At 40.1% G+C, this 21,599-nt stretch overlaps 3 protein-coding genes across 6 annotated transcripts; 2 read left to right on the top strand and 1 right to left on the bottom strand.

Moving 5' to 3' along the window:
- Positions 1-5: 5 nt before the first annotated feature.
- Positions 6-10,104, bottom strand: dhx57 (DEAH (Asp-Glu-Ala-Asp/His) box polypeptide 57). Of its 3 annotated transcripts, none has more exons than XM_081725057.1 (23): positions 10,017-10,104; positions 9,198-9,646; positions 8,819-9,016; positions 7,032-7,942; positions 6,622-6,830; positions 6,216-6,337; positions 5,921-6,116; positions 5,270-5,394; positions 5,060-5,193; positions 4,899-4,953; positions 4,599-4,813; positions 4,214-4,330; positions 3,989-4,085; positions 3,738-3,911; positions 3,445-3,645; positions 2,559-2,835; positions 2,306-2,401; positions 2,089-2,172; positions 1,814-1,951; positions 1,540-1,614; positions 1,212-1,346; positions 868-1,083; positions 6-711 (listed from the first exon to the last, which is right to left on the bottom strand). In XM_081725057.1, exons 2-23 carry the CDS (start codon positions 9,629-9,631, stop codon positions 568-570), a joined length of 4,353 nt encoding a protein of 1,450 aa, XP_081581183.1. In that variant the 5' UTR covers positions 9,632-9,646; positions 10,017-10,104; the 3' UTR covers positions 6-567. The 3 variants fall into 3 exon arrangements, 2 of the variants coding, with proteins under 2 accessions (XP_081581183.1, XP_026870115.2); XM_027014314.3 differs by having other exon boundaries at positions 868-1,068; XR_014126674.1 differs by lacking the exons at positions 6-711; positions 868-1,083; positions 1,212-1,346 and having other exon boundaries at positions 1,814-1,991.
- A 47-nt stretch (positions 10,105-10,151) lies between these two features.
- cisd1 (CDGSH iron sulfur domain 1) lies at positions 10,152-12,893 on the top strand. Of its 2 annotated transcripts, none has more exons than XM_027009049.3 (3): positions 10,152-10,277; positions 11,360-11,565; positions 11,836-12,893. In XM_027009049.3, exons 1-3 carry the CDS (start codon positions 10,274-10,276, stop codon positions 11,923-11,925), a joined length of 300 nt encoding a protein of 99 aa, XP_026864850.1. In that variant the 5' UTR covers positions 10,152-10,273; the 3' UTR covers positions 11,926-12,893. The 2 variants fall into 2 exon arrangements, with proteins under 2 accessions (XP_026864850.1, XP_026864763.1); XM_027008962.3 differs by lacking the exon at positions 10,152-10,277 and adding an exon at positions 10,562-10,707.
- A 101-nt stretch (positions 12,894-12,994) lies between these two features.
- Positions 12,995-20,060, top strand: ipmka (inositol polyphosphate multikinase a). Its single transcript, XM_027009287.3, has 6 exons — positions 12,995-14,103; positions 14,703-14,788; positions 14,941-15,037; positions 15,935-16,107; positions 17,792-17,873; positions 18,026-20,060. Exons 1-6 carry the CDS (start codon positions 13,896-13,898, stop codon positions 18,640-18,642), a joined length of 1,263 nt encoding a protein of 420 aa, XP_026865088.2. The 5' UTR covers positions 12,995-13,895; the 3' UTR covers positions 18,643-20,060.
- The last annotated feature ends 1,539 nt before the right edge of the window (positions 20,061-21,599 follow it).

The raw sequence follows: 21,599 nt of genomic DNA, 5'->3' as shown, positions 1-21,599 counted from the left end.
TTCCATTAAGTGCATTCTTTGGCTTGTGTTTTATTCTTATTATGCATCTCCCATTATGTTCTCCATGATGGAGGAAAGGCATTCCAAATGTCCTTTAACTAAATATACACATACACTCTGGATGAGAATATCCTTGTGTCAAATATAAATATACACAGACGTAAACCACACATACGTCATGCCTTGGACTCCAAAGACACTTCATGCACATGCTGCATTTGTGAGTGCGTCTTAATATAATACTACAGTACAAACTAAAGCATATTCTCTTCACAGAATCCAACATGGATCCAGTACATAATAATAATATATATATTTTTAAACAAAGTAGATTTCTCTCACTTGTATTCAAGTAATATAAACAATCCCAAACACCTGAGTGAGAGAGTGGCTTGCATAACAATGCAATTAATTTTCATGTCATAAATGCACCTTGAACTAAGATACTTTAGCTTTGTTGTTGAAAAGGCATATTGGTGGTTGTGGTGAAGGCTCAATGCTGTACATGCAACAGATGTGAATATGAGCTGACACCTCTTGAGTGTATGAGGAAAGTGTGTTTGTGTATTACTGGGTTGAGATAAGGGAAACTATGGTATGAATGATGCGGGAGCCCCGCGGGCAGGTGATCAGGTTCATGCTGGGGTTCCTGATCTTCTCCTCCAGGAGCTGATCCAACTCCCAGCGTAGCTCCTTTACCAGCTCAGCCACCTGCACAGCCACACACAACTTTACCATGAGCAAGCTTTTAGAACCAAATGTGAAAATATTTTCCATATAGCATGATCTCTACATTGCATCTGCAGTTGGAAATAATTTAATGCACTACTGTCTGAAGACAGTGAGTCGATGGAGGACTCATCTTACCTCATGTGAGGTGGCAGCAAATCGGATCCAGCCATCATCCAGTGAGATGATGAACTCGCCACGCTGTAGCTCCACACTGATCTGCCCCCCACCGAAGAGCACCATGGGATACACGCACACCATGCTACAGTCACGTATAAAAACGCGGCTGGTCTTCACCTTCTCATGGTAGACCAGATATGGACTGTCATAGTGGCGCACCTGTGCAGACAGACGCTTTAGCAAAGGAAAGCATGCAGTCAGAATGGCCTGATTAATTTAGGCATGTGAGCCTGAGGTGCAGCTTTACCATGTGCTGAAATAAGAACAATTCTGAACAATGTGTGTAGTGAGGGCTGCGTTACCGTGAAGTTGACAGATGAGGGGTGTATGTGAACTGCTCCGTCAGTCTTAGTCAGGAAGCGAAGTTCCTCTGCTTTAGGCTGCATCTTAACTGCCCCTTTACTTGTCTGCTTAAACTTACCCTGGGGTGCTCGTACCTAGATAGACAGACACACACACACACACACACACACACACACACACACACACACACACACACACACACACACACACACACACACACACACACACACACACACACACACACACACACACACACAGGAAGGTGAACACTATGAGCCTGATCATATAGAATTCAGTCAAGATTGCAAAAATTAGTGGGACACTGACCTGGACTACATTGGGGTACAGCGCAGCACACAACATAGCGGACATCAGTTTTGTGTTGTCAGAGTTCAGATTGGCCTTAGAGGAAAAACAAAGCCCCAGTAGTGGTTAAACACCACTTTGGAAGTGACTGTGTCTGACTGTCAGAATTGGTCACCAACAGCCACTACTTATGGCACTACTTACTCTTATGGCAACCTCAGCTACAGTGCCCAACCATACACATAACAAAAAAGTGTCGCTAACAAGAATGTTCTGATTACTCATAAAGAATTACCTCATAGCCTGTAGCCTCCAGCACGCCATCAGTTCCTGTTGAGCTCATTCTCTCTACATCTCTGGACTTCAGTCCATCTCTCACAAAGCCAATATCAGACAAGAGCTCTGCAAACTGCCTTTTCAGACAGGCTATCTCCTAGGATATGCAGGATGAAACAGGATGGCCTTTGTAATGACTAATATTTTCAAAAAAGGGAAAGCAAATTAGTAAAGACAGAAAAAAATAAAGGAAAAAAGAAAAAAAAAAGTGAGCCAGTGGGTGGGCAAACTTGCCTGTAGCCCCCGGATGGACAAGAAGTTCTCTCTGCAGTACTGATAACCAGCATGGGAGCCATTCTGTGCTGCATGACACCAGCCCTGTCACAGACACAAAATCACATTTTAGGGAAAACTGATATTAAGTTATAAATTGATATCAAAGAATTTTAGGTTTATTGTATATTTTATAAATGCATGATTTATCTGTATTTTCCTCAGAGAACACAGTAACCTTGTATGCCTGAAGCAGAGCAAGATGGTCACTGTTGGCGAGAGAAAAATTCAGTTTCCTCTCATTAGCTTCCTCTCTCTTATCCCATGGAGAGACCTAAAAAAAAAAAAAGGGAGTGAAAGAGGCAGACATACAAAAGATACAGATGGAATCAAAAAGAGAATTTGTAATGACTAATAAACTCCTGTAACACCAGAATGCAACTTTTACAGAACCATAGGACTGTCTTAGCATAATTGGTATGCTGTCTTACAAAAGGGCTTTTGAAGGCCAGGCTGGCGGCAATGGTAAGAGCGGGGTCCAGGCACCGGAAGATGGCTCCCAACAGCATCAGCTTGCCAATGCGGACATCCACAGGGAGGCAGGCCAGGTGCCAGCCCAGCGGAGTGAGACACTCAGCCTCAGTAAGGGCCCCAAGAGCACACAGCCTTCGCTTGGCTGCCTCCAGGCTGCCCTCTCCTGGAGGCTCGATGAGCCGAGAAAACACGGAGTCCAAGGAACGTTCAGAGAACACTTCCAACACCTTAATCCTGAGGCATAAGAGCACGGGTTGAGCTACAGCCGCACCACCCAAAAATGCTAACAAATCTGATGCTACAGCTTAAAGCTTTTGAAATTCCTTTTAGAACACTTGCTAAATTGTTTTTAAATCCTAACAGCTACAATTAAAATAGTTGCTTTGAGAAAAGAAAATGCCTCTGTGACAACCCTGGGCTCTGTAATCAGCAGTTAAAAATTTAATAGGTAGAATTAAAATCAATGAAAATTTCTCTACTAGGAGGTAGTCTGCCTAGTTGGTGTATGTGTATTATATTTATATTTTTTGGAACGGTCAAGTCAAAGTCCTAACCTTAATCCATTGGAAATGTTGTGGAAGGACCTGAATCAAGCAGTTCATGGGAGGAAACCCACCACCATAACTGAGTTGAAGCTGACTTGTATAGAGGAATGGGCTAAAATTCCTCTAAGCCACTGTGCAGGACTAATCAACAATTACCGGAAACATTTAGTTACAGTTATTGCTGCACAAGGTGGTCATACCAGACACTGAAAACAAATCTAAAGGGGCTTTGAAGAAAGCTTTGAAGAAGCATCGATTAGAGTGAACGCTCTGCTGGTGTGGCTGGGGGCCTACCCACCTGAGGCAGAGCTGCTCCAGAGGCACTCTCTGTATCTCAGGCAGCTGCTGTGTGCTGAGCTGGTGGGTGAAACAGTGGCTGGTGAACAGATGGAAGCAGAGTCCAGACGCCACACGCCCAGCGCGGCCTCTCCGCTGTAGAGCGTTGGCATGAGACACCCACACGTCCTCTAGACTCTCCATACTGCGGCTGGCATCATACCTGACCCACAGAGACATGAAAATGAGTCAGAAGAAACCTCTGCATGATACTTCAGTGACAGTAGACTGAATCTATTATTTAGAATCTACTACCTTTTCTCTTTCATTTTGCCAGAGTCAATGACATAAACTACGTCGTCGATGGTTACTGATGTTTCTGCTATGTTAGTGGAGATGATGATTTTGGTTACACCCGCCGGTGGATGTGTAAATACTGCTTGTTGCTCGTCACTGGACAAAGAGGAGTGGAGTGGATACACCACACACCTATAACACACATGATTTTTTTTAGAAACCAAACAAAAGAATTAGCTAGACAGGTACCACTGTGTGTTTATGATTACCTCTTTGCTGTTCTATTGTTGAACATCCTGTTAGACTGGAGCTGCTCATACAACTGTTTTATCTCAGCTAACCCAGGCAAGAACACCAGTACAGCACCTACACATACAGGAGAAAAAGCCAAGGAAACATTCCACAAGCATAAGCTCCATTTTACAGTTCAGTAATATGGATATTTGGTTGCTATTAAGCATTTGTGCCAAGTACTATATTCAAACGATCATTACCTGGGGGGTAGTTGTGGTCTCCATCTACAATCCACTCCAGCAGGCTCTCTAGGAGATCCATGTTGATTTTATCCAGGTCCATTCCAGCCAGAGTTTTCACCACAGATTTTGAGCAGCCTTAAAAGAGAGTTTCAAAAACCTTATACTTAATGCACAAGTCATGAATATTGCTGCAAGAGCAGTATTGGTAAAGGTAAATCAACATGTGTTATTCTACCAATACTGTAAATTAGACCTTCCTGCATAATATGACTGAAACCTGAAGATACATTTTATTGTTTTATTGGCAAGTACATAGTCTAGTTGTCCTAAAGTGAAACAGAAGTATTTAATTAAATAACTGAATGAAACATGCCACATCTATTCAAAGCCTTGGTTTTCTTACTTGGATATCGGACTGTGAGCTCCTGCACGCTGAGCTGCTGGTCAGGAATAGAGTCTTTAACTGCATCTTTCCTCATGAAGGAGCTAAACGACCAGCTGTCATCATCTCCCATGTCTGCTACCACTGTCCGCCCTCTCCCAGCCCTGCTTCCCTGATTGGATGGGCCGTTCTGTTTTGTCGAGCGCCGGTACGGGCTGCCGTAGTCTAGCATGTACCTGGAGGTGTGCCCAAACACATCTGCTTAGAGATGAACACGCATACTGCACAAGAGCAGCATTTGCAGAGAACTCTGTTCTGTACCTGGTCTTAGTAATGGCATCTTCAAGGAAAAACTGATCCACTGGAAATGTACGACCTGTAGGCGAGGGGTGTTGTTTCATCAGTGTAAGAAATTTTCATTCATGAGAAGTGGAGTAAGGGCAGTATATGAATGTGCCCAGAGGAGACCAAGGAAGCTTTACCTGGTATGTGGATGGTAGGGCAGTCGTAGAAATACTGTGAGAAGAGATCAGCATTCAGTGTAGCACTCATCAGCATGATCTTCAGATCTGTCCTCTGCACCATTAGGTCCTTCAGAACCAGCAACAGGAAATCACTGCGGCAGAGCAGTGTCACAGTCCACTCTTTGTACATGGGTGTGTGTTTGTGATTAAATGCATACATTATCTCACCTCTCCTCTGTTCGTTCATGAACCTCATCCACAATGACATGTGTGACTCCTTTGAGCTCAGCATCTCCCTCCAGCCTCCTCAGCAGAACACCAGTTGTGCAGAACAGCAGCCTGGTACTGGAGGACTGGACACACACACACACACACACACACACACACACACACACAGGTGACTGCTATGTTCAGAGTAGCATGTCACTGATTGCTATGCACAACTCGCTTTACATATGCCCAGTACTGTGTACTGTACTAAATTGCACTGTCTACTCATTTTGTATTTTGTATTTGTCCTGTCCTGTATTTATTATTGTTTATTTAATATTTATTTAATGACATTTTGCACTATATTGGACTGTTTGCACTTGTGTAGCATGTTGTCTGTTGCACTGTTGTTTTTATGTTGCACCATGGTCCAGGAGGAACATTGTCTCGTTTTTGTTGTGTACTTGTATATAGCTGAAATGACAATAAAACCTCTTGAACTTGAACACAGATCAAATCCCCAATCTGAAATCTGGTAGATATGGTACCTTAAGCGTTTGTTCATTTGCATACCACAGCAATGGCAGTTACTGAGTGTGAGTGAGTGAGTGTGAGTGTGAGTGTGTGTGTGTGTGTGTGTATGTTTGTGCGCGGTGGGACATTAGTTACCCTGATAGTCTCCAAGCGAATCTGATATCCAGTGGAGTGGCCCAGAACCTCAGCCCGTTCGTGTGCAACTCTGGTTGCCACAGCAATGGCAGAGATGCGACGTGGCTGAGTGCATATGATGTTGGCAACACTCTCTGGCTTCCTGCTCAGCGAGTCATCCAGGATAAACTGTGCAATCTGGGTTGTCTTGCCACACCTGAGTTTAAACACGCATTTATATCTCACTGCAAAGACATTTATAACATGCTGTGGCAACCTTAAATTCACTCATTACATCTGATGTTTTCAGGCATACCCTGTCATCCCACTGATCACTATAACCTGGTTCTTCTCCAGGCAGTCCAGAATGTTCCCTCTCTCCTCCCATACAGGCAGCTTGCACCTCTGATGCTGCATGGAGACATAGCGCCTAGAAGACTGACAGAGGCATGAGACTTAATATGCACACATGGACAGAAACATGAGACTCAACACACATACACACAATCACAGATACATGAGTATTACACATACACAGAGGCTGACAGACATGACACTTAACACAAACTCTTGATTTCTTGAAAGTTACAGGTGATTTTTACAAACAAATTTTTCAAGACATATATACAGACTGTCTAACAATCTGTGCAGAAATGCTTTTTTGTCTTATGTGGCTGTCAGAGGTTCAGCGATGTGGGTACAAGTATTTGTAAGGCTGTTACCGATTTTCTCCTGAACTCCCTACAAAGCTTCCTGTTCTCCTTCAGCACATCTTCAGCTCTTGTCTCAGATTTCTTCTCCAACTTCTTCCTCAAGTTAACATAGCTCTCGTTCTCTATGGGAACACACTCTTCACCATCCTCTTCATATTCATCATCCTCATCTTCTGCACCATGTGTGTTGAGATTCTCAGCTGCAGTTAAGATTCTTTCTACAGTAAATAAGCAGAATGCAGAAGACAAGTACCATTTTATTTTTATAATACCACTGAAATTTAGATCATGTAACTACTACAACATTGCAGAAACAGGCACACAAGGGTCACATTTACATTTATGACACCTACACTCAAAAACCTTAAATAGTAAGCACTTCTTAATCTACCAGAGTAATATGACCATAGACACCTTACCTTCTATGTGTCTGACTCTGATTTTGGGGTTCTCTACATCATTGTATAATTGGAAAGTAGTTGCCATGCTGCTGGATGTATTGCTCACTGTAGTGTTTTTAGTGCTTCGGCTCCTTGTTGTGGCGACAGCAGGTGGAGCTAACACAGGGGGTGGGGCACTATATTTATGATGAGAAGCTGAAAGGAGCTCCCTGACTGGCCCATCTTCCTCTAGGCAAGAGATGAGGGTGTAGACAACTGGCTCACCATCCTGTGCAGCTGTAAGGGACTGGCTAAAGAGATATTCTGTTACATTAAGGCGTCCTGCTCCAGAGATTGAGTCATCAGTGGTACTGAAGGCAGCTAATGGTGGCTGAAAGGGGTAGCAACTTCCCTGAGGAAAGCGAACCTCCAGCTGGTAAACAGGGGGTTCGATACTTCTAAAACCAGGCTGGCTGGGGCCATATAGGTTTTTGTGACCACTGGACTCTGTTGGGCTTTCATGTTTGAACTTGCAGCGGCTTCCAAACTTACATCCTGATCCCTTCAAGTAAAACTTGCACAACTGAGTGGATGAAGTCCTCATCCGCTGTCCATCAGTGGCTGGCTGTGAAGTGCTATTCTGGCCTTCAGTCATCCACACCAGATCCAGGCTGACAGTCCAGACACGATCATTGATTCGCTCACAGAAGCGCTCCCCATAGATGGCTGTTAAAGCGAGGGCCTCCTCCTGACGAAGGGCCACACATTCCTCTTGTGAGGGAGGTTCAGGAGTCTGAGGGCCAAGGGCAGTGGAGCCAAAGCGCTCTGCAAACATCTGCACAAGGAGAAGCTCTAGTGTTGCTCCAACTTCACCACACCCACTCCCCTCCTCTGACCTGCCCTGCCCCACTTGCAGGGCTTTCCTGCTACGATCACGGTCAAAGCCATATCTAAAAGAAAACAAAAACAAACAAATCAACCAGCAAGACTGTTTTATGCCCTATCCTGTGGGAAATGACCTTTTGCTTTCTGAGAAATAATTACTGAATGCATACTTGGGTTTTTTGGTGCTTGGTGTATAGATATGTTCCTTTGCAAACATACACAAGATTATAACACATATCAAGATCATAGCTCATATCAAAGGATGTTCATGAAACTGAACAGAATAGCAATTTTGTAAGAACTGTATTTTACTAGATGTGAAGGACAAACCAGCTCAGCTCCTGTATCAAAGTTTTCTGTTCCACTTCATTATGTAGAAAGCAAACTTGTGAAGTGAACAAAAGAGAAGGGGAAGTAAGATCTTGGATGTGATGTATATGGATGTCTTTATTTTTATATACAAAATAAAAGTCCACCCTCTTATTCTATCTGGGACACCCTGATGCCTACATATTTTCATGTCTATCAATTCTTGCAATAATCTTCAGGCAAACATGTTCATTCTGTGATTATTTTTTCTGTGGTTTGCACCAGCTTTTCAATTGCATTAAAGGTAACGTCTATATAACGTTTAGTTCCCCTCATGCTATATTACTGCTGTAGACACACTTGCTTTTTCTTAATATTTTGTTTTCTTCTGAAAAGGTGTTGTAAGAAGGGTTTGTACAACTACAGGCTGAATATAGGTATGGAAATGGCTTTAAAGCAGGAATGACTCTCTCAGCAATAAAACTGTCCAGTGTGGAAAATGAATTCTGAGATAGCCAGACCAGCTCATGGAATTTCACTGGGGAAAACCAGTAAATGTTTAGTCAACATTGATAATGTTGGATAATGGTGAACTTAGGGGAGCTGAACTAACATACAATTTCAGTCAGTACCTGCAAAGAGTGCCTAAAGCAAACAGGGACACGACCGCCTCTGGTGTGGCACACATCTCTTCCTTACAGTCTTCCTCACCCACGCTGTCCTCTGCACACTCAATTCCATCATCTTGAGTGATCCAGAACTGACCTTCTTCACGATGGTCCAGCTCATCATATTCTTCATCCTCTTCTTCTGCTTCATAGTCTGAGCCACTGAGTAAAAAACAAACAAACAAAAAAAAAACATGACAATGTAATTAACTAACAAAGACATTCTACCAAGGTAGCGATACATACACGTTTCAAAACTACTATCAAATTTCAACCGGCAAACCTTTCCTTATGATATTACATTTGATTGTTAAAACTACCTCAAGATACCCTACATACATACCTGTATGTAGCGTTGTACTCCTGACTCTGAAGTTCCCTCAGCAGTTCTTTCACTTGTAGCTGGTTTTCTGATGTCATGTGTATCCTTTGTAAGGGCAGGTGGACCTTGTCAGGTCTCGGTCGATCTCGCTGTTCCTCGTCTTGCCTGGAACCATCTTTCCCTTTATAAGAAAACCTGGGAAAACTCAGAGAACTGCCTTGTCCCTTGCCTCTACTAAGCCCACGACTGGTACCTTGAAAAGTACCCACTCCTCTTCTTCTGTGAGGTGGGGGAGGTTTGAAGGAGTGACTCGGTCCAAGATCCAGGCTGAAATCATCCCCATCATCCCAGCCACTGGCCCCTTTCTTACTTCCATTGCTACCACCGCTACCTCCTCTGGGCCTATTAAACCGCCCTCCACACCGATTGGGTTTTCCTCTTCTCCTCCCGCTCATATTCTGCTGTCCTTCCTTCCAGATGAGAGACAAAAATACTCTGCTAGCTGGTATAGTAAGCTATCTCTCACGACTCACGCAGGATAAAAAGCTAGCTAGCTAACTGGCTATCTATATGATTAAACATCACGAAGCCTATTTGTTAGCTAGTTTGGTAACCTAGCTAGTACAGAGTAGGTAGGTAGTTAGTTAACTATATACCAAGCTATCTAAATAGAATATACAGATAGATATACATACATACATACATACATACATACAGTCTGTCTGTCTGTCTGTCTGTCTAGCGTTAGTTCAACTACAACTCAGCATGGAGATTTTTTTTTACAATAAGATGGTAGCTAGTAACACTGGATGCTGTAGTCTACTTTAGAAAGATACTCACAATACATTCCGTTCTACAGATTCTCAAACAAAATGTGTCGCATATTTGAAACAATGACAGCTCATGTTTTACCTTAGCATAGCAAAAGGGAAGGAATACAATGTTGTCTTACCTGGATTAGAATCGATTCCGGTTCATAATTTCAATTTGAAAGTCAAAATAAAAGTAGGTAGTTAGGGCACGTTGGCTTCTTGCCCATGTAGTTTCTGTTTTTCTCGCTCGTTCGACAATTTATTTCTTACACATAAGAAGTGGCCATGTGTAAGTTGTATATTTTTATGATTTACGTTTTATATGTATTTTTTAAATTATGTACTGCACTTTGGTCAACACAGTCGTGTTAAATGTGCTCTTTAAAATAAAATGTACTTAAATCTAAGTTTGTTGACTAGCTCCTAGCAGATTTGTTGCTATCAATCAGTTGAATTAACTAGCTATCTGATTTTTACATTTTATTCTATTTGTTACTCGGTGAAGTTTTGGATGGGAGAAATCAGATCTAAACTAGTATTCAATATAGGTCGTTTATTGATCGTATGCGTTCTTTGTTGCACGACTGCTTCTCTAGAAGGGTCTGCAGGCGCCGTGCTGGAGCCTCCAGTTTGTCATTAGAAATTTAACTCAACCTAAAGTGGGGGTGCTGGTTGATAATACGACCCAGTCATGAGTAATTCAAACATTCTGTCTAAAGGTAACAGGCAAACAATGTCAATGCTTTGGGAATGTTATTTAATGTTAGCAGTATAACCTAGTTAAATTACATTTCTAGCTAGCTACCGATTTTTTTCAAGGTTACATTCGTACTTAAGCAAAATGAGTTTGCTACGCTAGCTAGCTACACAGGTAAGTACGTTAACTAACTAGACGACGAGGTAGCTGAGGCACTAATTTGACTATAATTTGGCTATTTTCGCCACCGAATCTCTCGCTGTCAGTTTTAGCTAAGCGGTCTGGTGTGTTGGAAAGTTTAAGATATATCGACACACTCCAGCCCATAAATCAGCAAATATGTAACCTAGCATAAATAGCTAGCTAGTTACGTATAGGTTTTATCTAGAGTTAAATCACCTAGCGCTAGCTAGCAATCCCCAAGTTAACTTCGGATAACTACGTGGTCATGTGGCTTTCATCACTAGTAATATTCAGGATGAAAAAGGCAACTGATGATTTGCACCTATATTTCGTTGACTAGCTAGCTAGTTGCTTTAGCCTCAATCTGTTGCTAGAAGAATATTGATGTCGGCGCTATTGAAACAATCAAGGGAGGTCAAAGAGACACAATCTGTAATTACAGGTATCTGAAGAGTGAATTAAACTAGCTAACAGCGCTGTCTTTTTAACAGCCGAATTGGTAACGGCTCTCTCGGTCACTGCTGGAGCTGTGGTAGTGGGATTCTTAATCCACAACAAGTTTTTCAGCAAAGCCAAATGTGTGAAACCAAAGGTGAACCTGGACCTTCAGAAAGACAACCCTAAAGTGGTGCATGCATTCGACATTGAGGACCTTGGTGATAAAGCCGTGTACTGTAGATGTTGGAGATCCAAAAAGGTAAGATTATTATACACCACCAAAAAATACTCATATATAAAGCTGCACTATGCAGTCGTGTAGTCAGCTTCTGTTTGGCAGTTTATGATCATACGGGCACTTGTTCAATGGAGTGATTTTCTTAATGTGAAATTTAACAACAAAGTACTTGACAAGAAAACACAATCTTTTATTCTTTTTCTCTTCGTTATATTAGAAAAGCACCTGCCTGTTCCAATGCACGTCAAAAGTCCCATGTTATAATTCAGTTGTCCTATTTATATCTTGCAGTTCCCATACTGTGACGGCGCCCATACAAAACACAATCAAGAGACGGGGGACAATGTCGGCCCTCTGATCATAAAGCGCAAAGAGGCATGAGGGAGACTGTATACTCAGGATTGCCACTGTTTGTGGATGCACTGCGGTCTCTGCTCACTTAATGAGCATTTTAGTACATATTTACCTCAGAGGCAGCAAAGTTGGTGGTATGATTTCTCTTTGCATAGCTGCATGTGATTAGTACATGGTGTCCTGGAGCACCCCCCTCCAGTTCTGGTTATACTCTTTATGGTCCTATCGTCTGATCTCTCATCATTTATTTTCCATTGTGTGCAGATAATTGCATTCTATTTAAAGCTTTCATAATGATTACACTAATGCCTGTGTTTTCAGCTGCTGTTTTGGGGTTACTAATGAATACCAGGTTTGTCACCAGCAGATGTTCAGTGTTGTTTAAAAGACATGTAATGTTAGCTATTGATTTAATTGTCAGGTTTACTGTAAATGTTGAAAATAACTTGGTGGGGAAGTTGACATTAAAATAGTCTATATTAATAACTCACTGACATCTGGAAAAATGTCAACTGAATTATGGTCTTGTGCATCAGGAGCTATATTTAGACAGTCCAAAAATCTAATTTGGATCACTGTTGTATGTTCACCTGCAAAACATAATAAAACCTCATCATTGTAACCAGTTCAAGGTACAGAAATTTGAGTATAATTTAGCACAAAGTGTACATCTTGTTTGAGCTTTCACTATGAAATGGACTCATCACAAACTGAATTGTGCTTTGAAAAGATGTTTGCCCTCTATTAAGCATTGAAACATAATACATATGAAACAATCAAATGAGTTTTTTTTTTTTGTTTTTTTTTTGCGCTAATTGATAATCATTTTTGTCTTTTTCGTTATCACGTAATTTTGCTAATGGTATTTTAATTATTGTGGTATTTATAATTGTAATACAGTTCATAACTGAAAATGTGTGGCTAGGTCATTATTGTTTGCTGAACATAAAAGACCAGAAGTATGCGGGATATTAAAAACTCATTCTAAAAACTCAGTCATGTGACTTGCATTTTATAACTAAGTCATGTTCGTTGGTAATACAATATGTGTAAAATGGGTCAACTCTTCTTTGAATGTTGCCATTTAATCTACACGTGCGTAAGAATTTAAGTTAATTAGAAATAAGAAAACAACTATAGTCCCAGTATAGAATGCATGTTGGCAAGTAGATGTTCTCGCTTAATTACTGGTGCTTCCGAGTGGCTTAGTTTAGGGAAACGGGCTTTATTGCGCAAGTTTGTACAACACTGACGCTCTAGAGTTTACGTCAGCAATATCGCAGGTTTTGAGGTGGAGTTGCTGTTGCTGTAGTCAATATTACAATGGTTGATAGAATCACTAAATCTAAGCAGGTAAAATTGAATTGTGAATCGAAGTCAATTCTTTGGATGAATTGCATGTTTTCATATTACTGTATTTATCTCTGACAGGCGTTGAATGTTAACTTCCTCTTCAGATAGTAACCTAAGAGTTGCCGCGTTGTTGGTCTCATTAGCTAACCACCGTGACCCCTTTCTCTAAGCCACACTAACAGGTTGAGTTGTTTGAAAATGTGGGCGTCAAACTGATCGAAACTGGACCAAAAGACAATGCCCATGTCCTGCAGCTAAGCATGTGAATTGACGTGGTCAAAATTAGGGCGCGGACTGACACAACTTGTAACTAGCCTTCGAATACAGATGGCGAGAGTTTGTAAATGAACTTTTATGAACATGGGAGTTGTGGAGGAGTGTACCTTGTGTTTTCAAGGAAGTGGGACGTGGTTTTATAGCTAGTAGCTAGCTAAATGTGTTTGCGACACGAACTGCAGGAATCCCGGGTAATCGGTAATCCTTGGCGGTATTCAATCATTTGGGCGCTAGTGAAACGTCGTGCGGACAATCCCAAAGAGTTTCTGCTTTTACCCAGAGGTGGCCACGTAAACTGACTCCTCGATTATGGGAAGCGGTAAAATCAATCTACCGATGCGTAGCTGACTATTACGACAATACGACAAATGAAGCTCAGGATGACTACGGAACACCAAGTAGTAGACTCAACTCTGGTTGTGGATAGGCTGGAAACTGAAGGTTCGGTAGTGGAATCGAACAGTTGGAAAACTGGGCACGTGCTGGCCGAAGACGAGAACCGTCACACCAGACCGAATGGCTGCGTCCCGCTGTCTCATCAGGTGGCTGGTCACAAGTATGGCATCAGTAAAGTCGGTTAGTTAAATAATAATAACAATTTGTGGTTTAATCACTTGTTTTTCTGAGCCGAGAGATGATAAAAGTTTTAAAACTTGTGCTTCCTATAATGCTGCTGTTTATATAGACTTCATGTCTGACTGCTGATAGTTTCTTCCTTCGCAATACATTGGCCTTATGGAGAATATTGTAAGTGTAAGATGACACACTGTGACAAGTTTAAGCTTGATGTTTCTTTCAGTAGGATTCCAAAGGTAGCACATGAAATGTTACTTTCTTCATCTAATAGCTGTGATGACTATACTTTTAATATGTAGATTTGCTAATATGTATCACACAATATCAATTTCCAACTGCCAGTAATACTGTCTATAAGGTATTAATTTTGGATTACGCTGGGATATGAAAAGTGTGATTATATTTAGAGTATTTAATCAATGTTTATTACATAGGATTTACTTTATTGCAGTATGGCATTCCAACAGCAATTTACTCTTAGATCACAGCTGTTTTCAAGCTCTGCCTGATAGCAAAGATATGGTCAAATGGATTAGTGCTGCCTTTACCATCAGTGCAGAGACTGAGTTTGGAACCCATGCCTTTGTGTACTTGCTCAGGTATCCTGCAGCACCCTGATGGCACAGTGCTAAAACAGCTGCAGCCTGCCCCCAGGGGGCCCCGGGAAATGCACTTCTACGCACAGGTATTGCACATCACATGAATATATCCTCAACATCAATCTGACCATTCAAAAACTTGTATTTCAGACCTTATTTGGTATTGTTTTTTCTTGCATAATTCATCTGCAGTCCAGATCTCATCAGCCTGTGCTCCTCTGTTTTTTGCATACTACAGGTGTTTGCTGAAGACTGCACAGACTCCCATCTGCTAGCTCTTCAACAGCACCTGCCCAAATACTATGGTACATGGGCATCATCAGAGGCGCCAAATGGTGAGACAAGACACACCTGTTCTGTATTGATTTGTTTAACATACTAAATATGTTAACTGTATTGCTTAAATTTCTGTCAGTCAAAAAGGTTTTTGTTCTGTTTCATCTCCTTATAAACCTGGACCAGTTAATCAGGGGTTGTAGAGCACTTGATTACCTGACCAAAAGTAGGTTGGAAGCTGGAAATGATTATATTTGTGAACTACACTGGGGCTCCCTAGGAACACATTACATAAGTCAAACTTATGTCACTGACTTTGACAGTGTTACTATCCTTTAGTAAACAGCTTAATTTGTTAATGATTGTTATCAATGTATATTATCTATATGATGTTCTGTGTGGTGTGTGAACCTCTACATTTCAATGTATGTGTATCTACAGCAGGAAAATGATTTTATGGTGAATAGATGTTTATTTTCTTAAGCCCTTGTGCATATATGTAAAAGACTAACTCCTACAGTGTGTCAGCTGTGGACTTTAAACCAAGGGTGACCATCCCATTTACAGCAATAACAATAAAGTACTTTGTCTCAAAGCTTCTAATCAGCTGACAACTTTGCAAACTGGCCTATCAGTGACTACTGAAATGAATCCACCTGTTCAATAAGACTCATTGCCACAACTGAGGCAGAGCAACTGCACCTCAGCCTTTACTATTCACTTTTCAGCTTAATAGTCATAGGACGTATCTTCAAGATATGTTGAATATGAAGTGAAAAATGTGTTATTATAAGACAGATTTGTTTAAATATTAACTTGGTGTTTTGACACACTGGCAGACACCTTTATATGTTATTTAGTTAAGCACCAAAAAGCCCCCAAAGCCATGGAGTAGCCATCTTGTCTATGAGCTGAATATGTGAAGAAAGCTTCTTCATCTGTGTCTTCTGCCTCAGTTGTGTATCTGAAGCTGGAGGATGTGACACAGAGATTTACACACCCATCCATCATGGACGTGAAGATCGGGAGGAAGAGCTATGACCCATTTGCCTCACGAGAGAAAAAGGAGGAGCAGATTAGAAAGTATCCTCCAATGGAGGAGATTGGCTTCCAACTCCTGGGAATGAGGGTGAGTCTCTCATGCACTCTCATGCGAATACTTTGAATTACTTTCTCTATCTCCCCTCCCCCCTTTGCTGTTTAAGTTGTTCAGAATGACACTTAAGAAACTTTTTTTCGGACATTTGTAAGACGTAGAAAGTACTGTCTTGTCTTCCTTCCAACTTCAGTGGAGAGGACTGATCAATATGCCAAGTCCTTTTCTGGCAACTCTGTTAATTACCTGAGTTGTTCTGATAAGAAGTGTTGGGGGAAACCTCCACGAAGTGGAGATAGCAAGGGAAAACAATCAATACAACCTACAGATAAGGCCATGCCACATGGCTAAAGGTTGTCCTTCCATCATTGCTTGACTCAAGCACAGAGATTGTACAACAGGGACTAACTCTCTGAGAGGAAGATCACTGACAGGAAGATAAGATCATGTGTAGATGATCTGGACTTGGGTTTTTTTCTCCAGAAGTAAGAGGGAAGTGACTCTCACTGTCTGCCTCAGCAGTGAGGGTCCCCACCACTGCCTGTAAATCAATGATAAACATTACACATAGATTACATGTAGTGCATTGTTAATGTATATATCAATATATTTTGCAGCAAATCATTAAAGTGTAATAATACTTTACAGCTACACATTATATTGTTTAGCAATCATTATTACAATACTGGAGTTTGTAGTACTGAAATGGTAGAAGACTACAATATGCAAATATGCCTGCTAGTGTTTCACAACTTTTTTTGCATTCATTAAACATTCTGACCAGTTTCAGACGTTCAAGATGAGTGTTCTGTGGGTGTTTTGATTAATTACAACATTAATGTAATCAGACAAATGCAAATAATTTTCAGAATACTTAAAACAATGTAGGTCTGTCTGTATCACAGCAAGAATTTACCAGTGTGGCTTAATATATTGTAAGGAATATCACAATCGCAGTGTGTATCAATTAATTACAAAATATTTTGGCATGTATTCTGGCGCTCAAAACATGTTTTATTATATGTAACCACTAGAGGGCAGTCCTTCCAATATGTTGAAATTGTAGGCTTCAACACAACAATATTTATTATCATTTTTTAATGGTTTTATGGGAAAGGTTTTTTGTTTGCTATTCTAAGTAAATACATGGACTTTTTGGCTGCCAGTATTAAATATTTGATGATAATTGTAGCTTACCCTGACTGACTTCTGACCTGTAGACAATGACAATGAGCACTCCTTTACCTATTATATCACTTTCTCTTCCACCTCCCCCATATATGCAAATACACACACATGCTTTCTCTCTTTGTCCCTATATTTTTAAAATAATTTATTTTAGCACTGAATAATTTTTTCTCGGTGGATGAGCTCTAAAGCTTTCCTGGTATTTCGTTTTCTCTCTCTCTTTTTGCTTCATGCCATTTCTTCCTGCCTCCCTCTTTATCTCTCTCTTTTCCCTCTCTTTCCCCTCTCTCTGCCTCCTTCTATGTCTTTCTTCCCCTCCCACACTCCCGATTTGCTCTCTGTTTCATTTGCTTTCAGGGGAACATTAATGACTTGAGTTTTTAGGATTATGTGTGTGTGTGTGTGTGTGTGTGTGTGTGTGTGTGTGTGTGTGTGTGTGTGTGAGCATGTGTGTAAAGCATCTCATGCATATAGGATTTGTAGTTGTACTCCTATTTTCTTTCACTGTCTCTGTAATGCCAACATGTAGGTGTATCAAGTGACCTCAGAAAGCTATATCAGTCATGACCGGTTTTATGGACGCAATCTGAGGAAGGAGACTCTGAAAACTGGTATGAATCAAGTTTCCTTGCATGGCTACATTTATAAGAGTAGAATATTATAATTTTTTTCCACTAACAGTTACTAAACATAGAAATGAGACATCTTTAGTTTCTTTCTGTGTAGATGTTTTGAACACAGATCTTGTTGTCTGTCTTTGCAGGCTTGGTTCAGTTCTTCCATAATGGGACGGAGGTACGAAAAGATGCTGTATCTGTCAGCATCTGTAAAATCCGCAACATCCTGCACTGGTTTGAGAGCCAAAGGCAGCTGCACTTTTTCGCCAGCTCTCTGCTGTTTGTGTATGAGGGCTCTCCTCATTCAGGCACTGGAAGCCCACGGAGAGAAGGCCTGACAGGCCAAGAACATGGCCAAGGTGAGCTGGAGCACAATTATAATGTTCAATTCAATGGCTCCAAGCAATGGGGTCTCCACTGCACTCTAGCCCCTCAGAGGGCAGCCTCTGGGCAGGGAAACAGCAGTGACCTTCTCCAAGGTGCAAGGACAGAGAATTGGAATTGGCGTCACCCTCTATATGACCACCTTGAGCAGGCTAATGGCAGTGGGGCAGATGCTGAGGAAGAGATGGACAGGATGAGAATGGTCAAAGGCCAGAGCACACAGTTCAGCCAAGGAGGGTCAGAAGGACAGAGGAAAGATGATGTGGAGGTGAGGATGATTGATTTTGCCCACATCTTCCCCAGTGAGAGTGCTGATGAGGGCTACATATATGGCCTGAGGAATCTCCTCAACATTCTGGAACAGATCCTACAAGACTGACTTCCATCAACCCCAGTCATCTGCCTCATCTTCACAAAGACAAATTATTTAAACTTGCTGCTTATGATTATCCAAGGTTTGAAGAATCATATTGTATTTGTTGGATAGTACTTAATTGCATAATTCTTTATACAATAATTAACTTGATCTAAATCCTAATCAGTGTGGAATCATCTCATGGCAAACTATGTTTTCTTTAATGATTGTTGCACATACAGCCTCTCACAAGCTCCCTGTGTTCCATAGACGTATTCACTTAGGTATTGTTCATCTAAGTCACATACAGTCTGTTTACACATTGGGGTCCTATATTTGACCAGTTTTGAAACATCCTCAGTTTCATTTTCTGTACATTTGTATGACCAAAAACATGGCTGGTTGGAGACAAGTGCAAATGTGAATGTAACAATTTAACCTGAAAACAGGACCGTTTAAAAACCTGCTTTTGAGTTGCAGTAAATCATCATCCTCATCAACAGCATCAGCAATAAAACAAAAGTACAATAAAAGCATAAATAATAGTAATACTACTGCTAATAACATTAATAACAATAGTACATTAAAACATCAATAATGATAGTAATAGTACTGCTAATAACATTAGCAATAGTATATTACAAACAATAACAATAATACTATTGCTAATAACATCAATAACAATATTACATTAAAAAACAATAACAATAGTAATACTGCTGCTAATAACTGCACATGTTGCACTGGATAGTAATTCAGTTTGAATATTGATGACTTTCATGTAATTGGTAAATGTGAAGGAGAATCTTTCATGCTTGGATGGCTATTAGGTAATTAGACCTAAAGTTAACTAGTAAGTTTAAAAAGACAAATGTTTGAGAATTTTGACTAAGGGCCATTGCAGGCAGTCAGGCCAAAATGTCTCTTAAATATTTATAATGGTCTAATTTTAAATGTAGGAAGTGGAAGTACACAAAGAGTACTACATTAAAACAATTTTTAATGTGTTTCAGTCTAAAGCTCTATAGCATGACAACTTGATGCTGTGTGCTTAATATGTTCTTGGGGTTGACCCACAATGTTTACACATAACACTGACCTTTTTATTTCACTATGATGTTTTAAAATACTGTCTGAGATTTCAAATGTTTTGGTTTATTTTTGTATTTTTTATGATTCTTGGTTGTTGCTTTTATTTTATTTTGTTTTTATTTTTGCAAAGTTTTTTATGCATATATTCTGTGTAATGACTAGCAAACTATTTTCTATCTGTTTTTTGAGGAGCTATTTTTGTTCACCCATACAGGGTGTGGAACTTTTTGTTGGTGTCAGTTCTGTGGAAAAAGTAGATCTCTTTTGGTGTTCTGTAACATCGTCCAGAAAAGTACTAGCCATGAACTGAGTGACACTATGAACTCTGTGAATAAAAAAATAAAACTAAATCACAATTTTCATCTGAGATTTATGCAATGTAGACAATTAACAGTGGGATATAAGTCACAGATGTCTCACTTGCTGAACCAGAACACAAACATCACTGCGCTGCCAGTTCCAGCTGAGCTATACACACTGCAGAACTACACTAAAGCTCTGGGAAATCTTGCTTTGAAAGTTTACTACTAATGTGCTACTCAAACACATCTCTCATAATAACAAATCAACTGAATTTTAATGGCATATTGAACTGAAATGTGATATTTGAACATGTAAATAATTACACATGGTTTTCCCATTTACTTCACATCCTCTTACCATCAAAATGACATGCTTTAGATAATTATTAAATTATAATTTAAAATGTTATCAGTGCATTTTTAATAAATTCTATTAATTATTAATATTTTCCTAATATTGCTACTTTTGTGGGAAATGGTTTGCTTTAATCATTCAGATGTAATATTGTTACTGTTTAATGTTAACCAGATCTAGCACCTGTATTCTTTTGAGGTACTGTAATTGAGTGAATCTTAATTTTTCAGATGGGATTTATAAAACACCTCTATTATGCTGTAAATGTTGCAGTCACACAGCTGAGTAGATGATAGTTTAAACTTTTCAAACATTGCTGTTTGATTTATATTCTAAGGATGTATTTATTATTAGAGTGAGGCCTAATGTTTGAAAGGACAGTTGCAATTATTTCATAAAATGCTCCATTTTTCTAAGACCAAAACGAATTTTGCTGGAAAAAAGCCTTTAAGTAATAGGCAGCAATCTACTTCTGAAAATCATTCACCAAGATGAGATTTCAAGGAACATTTGTTCCATTTACTATTCATCAGAATACACTGAATAAGCCCGATTGTAATGAAATAATAATTGGCAGACTTTTTCTCTTTTATCAGTGTTCTTTGTTGATAATATCCAGTTAATTCAATTTTATTTTTTTACTTTCTCTTCTTCTCACATTGTTTCTAGTGTTCTCTATACTATTTGTGCAAAACATGAGCTTACCTTTGTTTTTTACTGTTTTACTGAAGATACTCAAAGATCACGAAACCACAGTGAGCTGCATTTCAGTTACAACAGAGACATACTGTGTGCACAAGTTTGATGCAATACGAGAGCAAAGCACTTGGTCATGTGCGATCATCAGGTTGGTATGCACACCAGGATCTGACTCCTCTCGAGTCTCCCTGTCTGTGGTTCTCCTGAGCTGACAGAGATGTTTAAGGCTAACTAAAATGTTGCACTTGGTGCTTGTTAAACTAAGGAGAAAGTGTGGTTCTTCTTTGTTCACATGAGCTTGCACTGTGCAAAGGTATTTGTGAGTACTTTATGGGAAATGTTGGGTTTGCACTTAATGCATAATTGTTTAATGGGAGATATGATGGATGCAACTGAATTGGTGGAAGATGTTTTGTTTTAATATGGTATGTTCATATTGTGTATATTTTGAATGTATTATGTCAAAACAGTTTCATGATATGAATACATTTCACTCATTCCAAATGTAGAAGGCCGAGATCATTTAAAGCTTC

Source organism: Electrophorus electricus, chromosome 12 (assembly GCF_041902795.1).
Source record: "Electrophorus electricus isolate QZ-2024a chromosome 12, ASM4190279v1, whole genome shotgun sequence".
NCBI classification, from domain to species: Eukaryota; Metazoa; Chordata; class Actinopteri; order Gymnotiformes; family Gymnotidae; genus Electrophorus; species Electrophorus electricus.
This window is presented reverse-complemented; position numbering and strand designations above follow the sequence as displayed.

Excerpts from the sequence above, each read along its gene's own strand:
- dhx57 (XM_081725057.1), bottom strand. The coding sequence starts at position 9,631 with ATGAGCGGGAGGAGAAGAGGAAAACCCAATCGGTGTGGAGGGCGGTTT. Across the intron at positions 2,836-3,444 it reads CTGGAGCAGCTCTGCCTCAG|GATTAAGGTGTTGGAAGTGT; the intron begins GTGGGTAGGCCC and ends CTTATGCCTCAG. Across the intron at positions 1,615-1,813 it reads TGGAGGCTACAGGCTATGAG|GCCAATCTGAACTCTGACAA; the intron begins GTAATTCTTTAT and ends TTTTCCTCTAAG.
- cisd1 (XM_027008962.3), top strand. The coding sequence starts at position 10,680 with ATGAGTAATTCAAACATTCTGTCTAAAG. Across the intron at positions 10,708-11,359 it reads TTCAAACATTCTGTCTAAAG|CCGAATTGGTAACGGCTCTC; the intron begins GTAACAGGCAAA and ends TCTTTTTAACAG. Across the intron at positions 11,566-11,835 it reads GATGTTGGAGATCCAAAAAG|TTCCCATACTGTGACGGCGC; the intron begins GTAAGATTATTA and ends TATATCTTGCAG.
- ipmka (XM_027009287.3), top strand. The coding sequence starts at position 13,896 with ATGAAGCTCAGGATGACTACGGAACACCAAGTAGTAGACTCAACTCTG. Across the intron at positions 15,038-15,934 it reads ATCATCAGAGGCGCCAAATG|TTGTGTATCTGAAGCTGGAG; the intron begins GTGAGACAAGAC and ends CTTCTGCCTCAG. Across the intron at positions 17,874-18,025 it reads GAAGGAGACTCTGAAAACTG|GCTTGGTTCAGTTCTTCCAT; the intron begins GTATGAATCAAG and ends CTGTCTTTGCAG.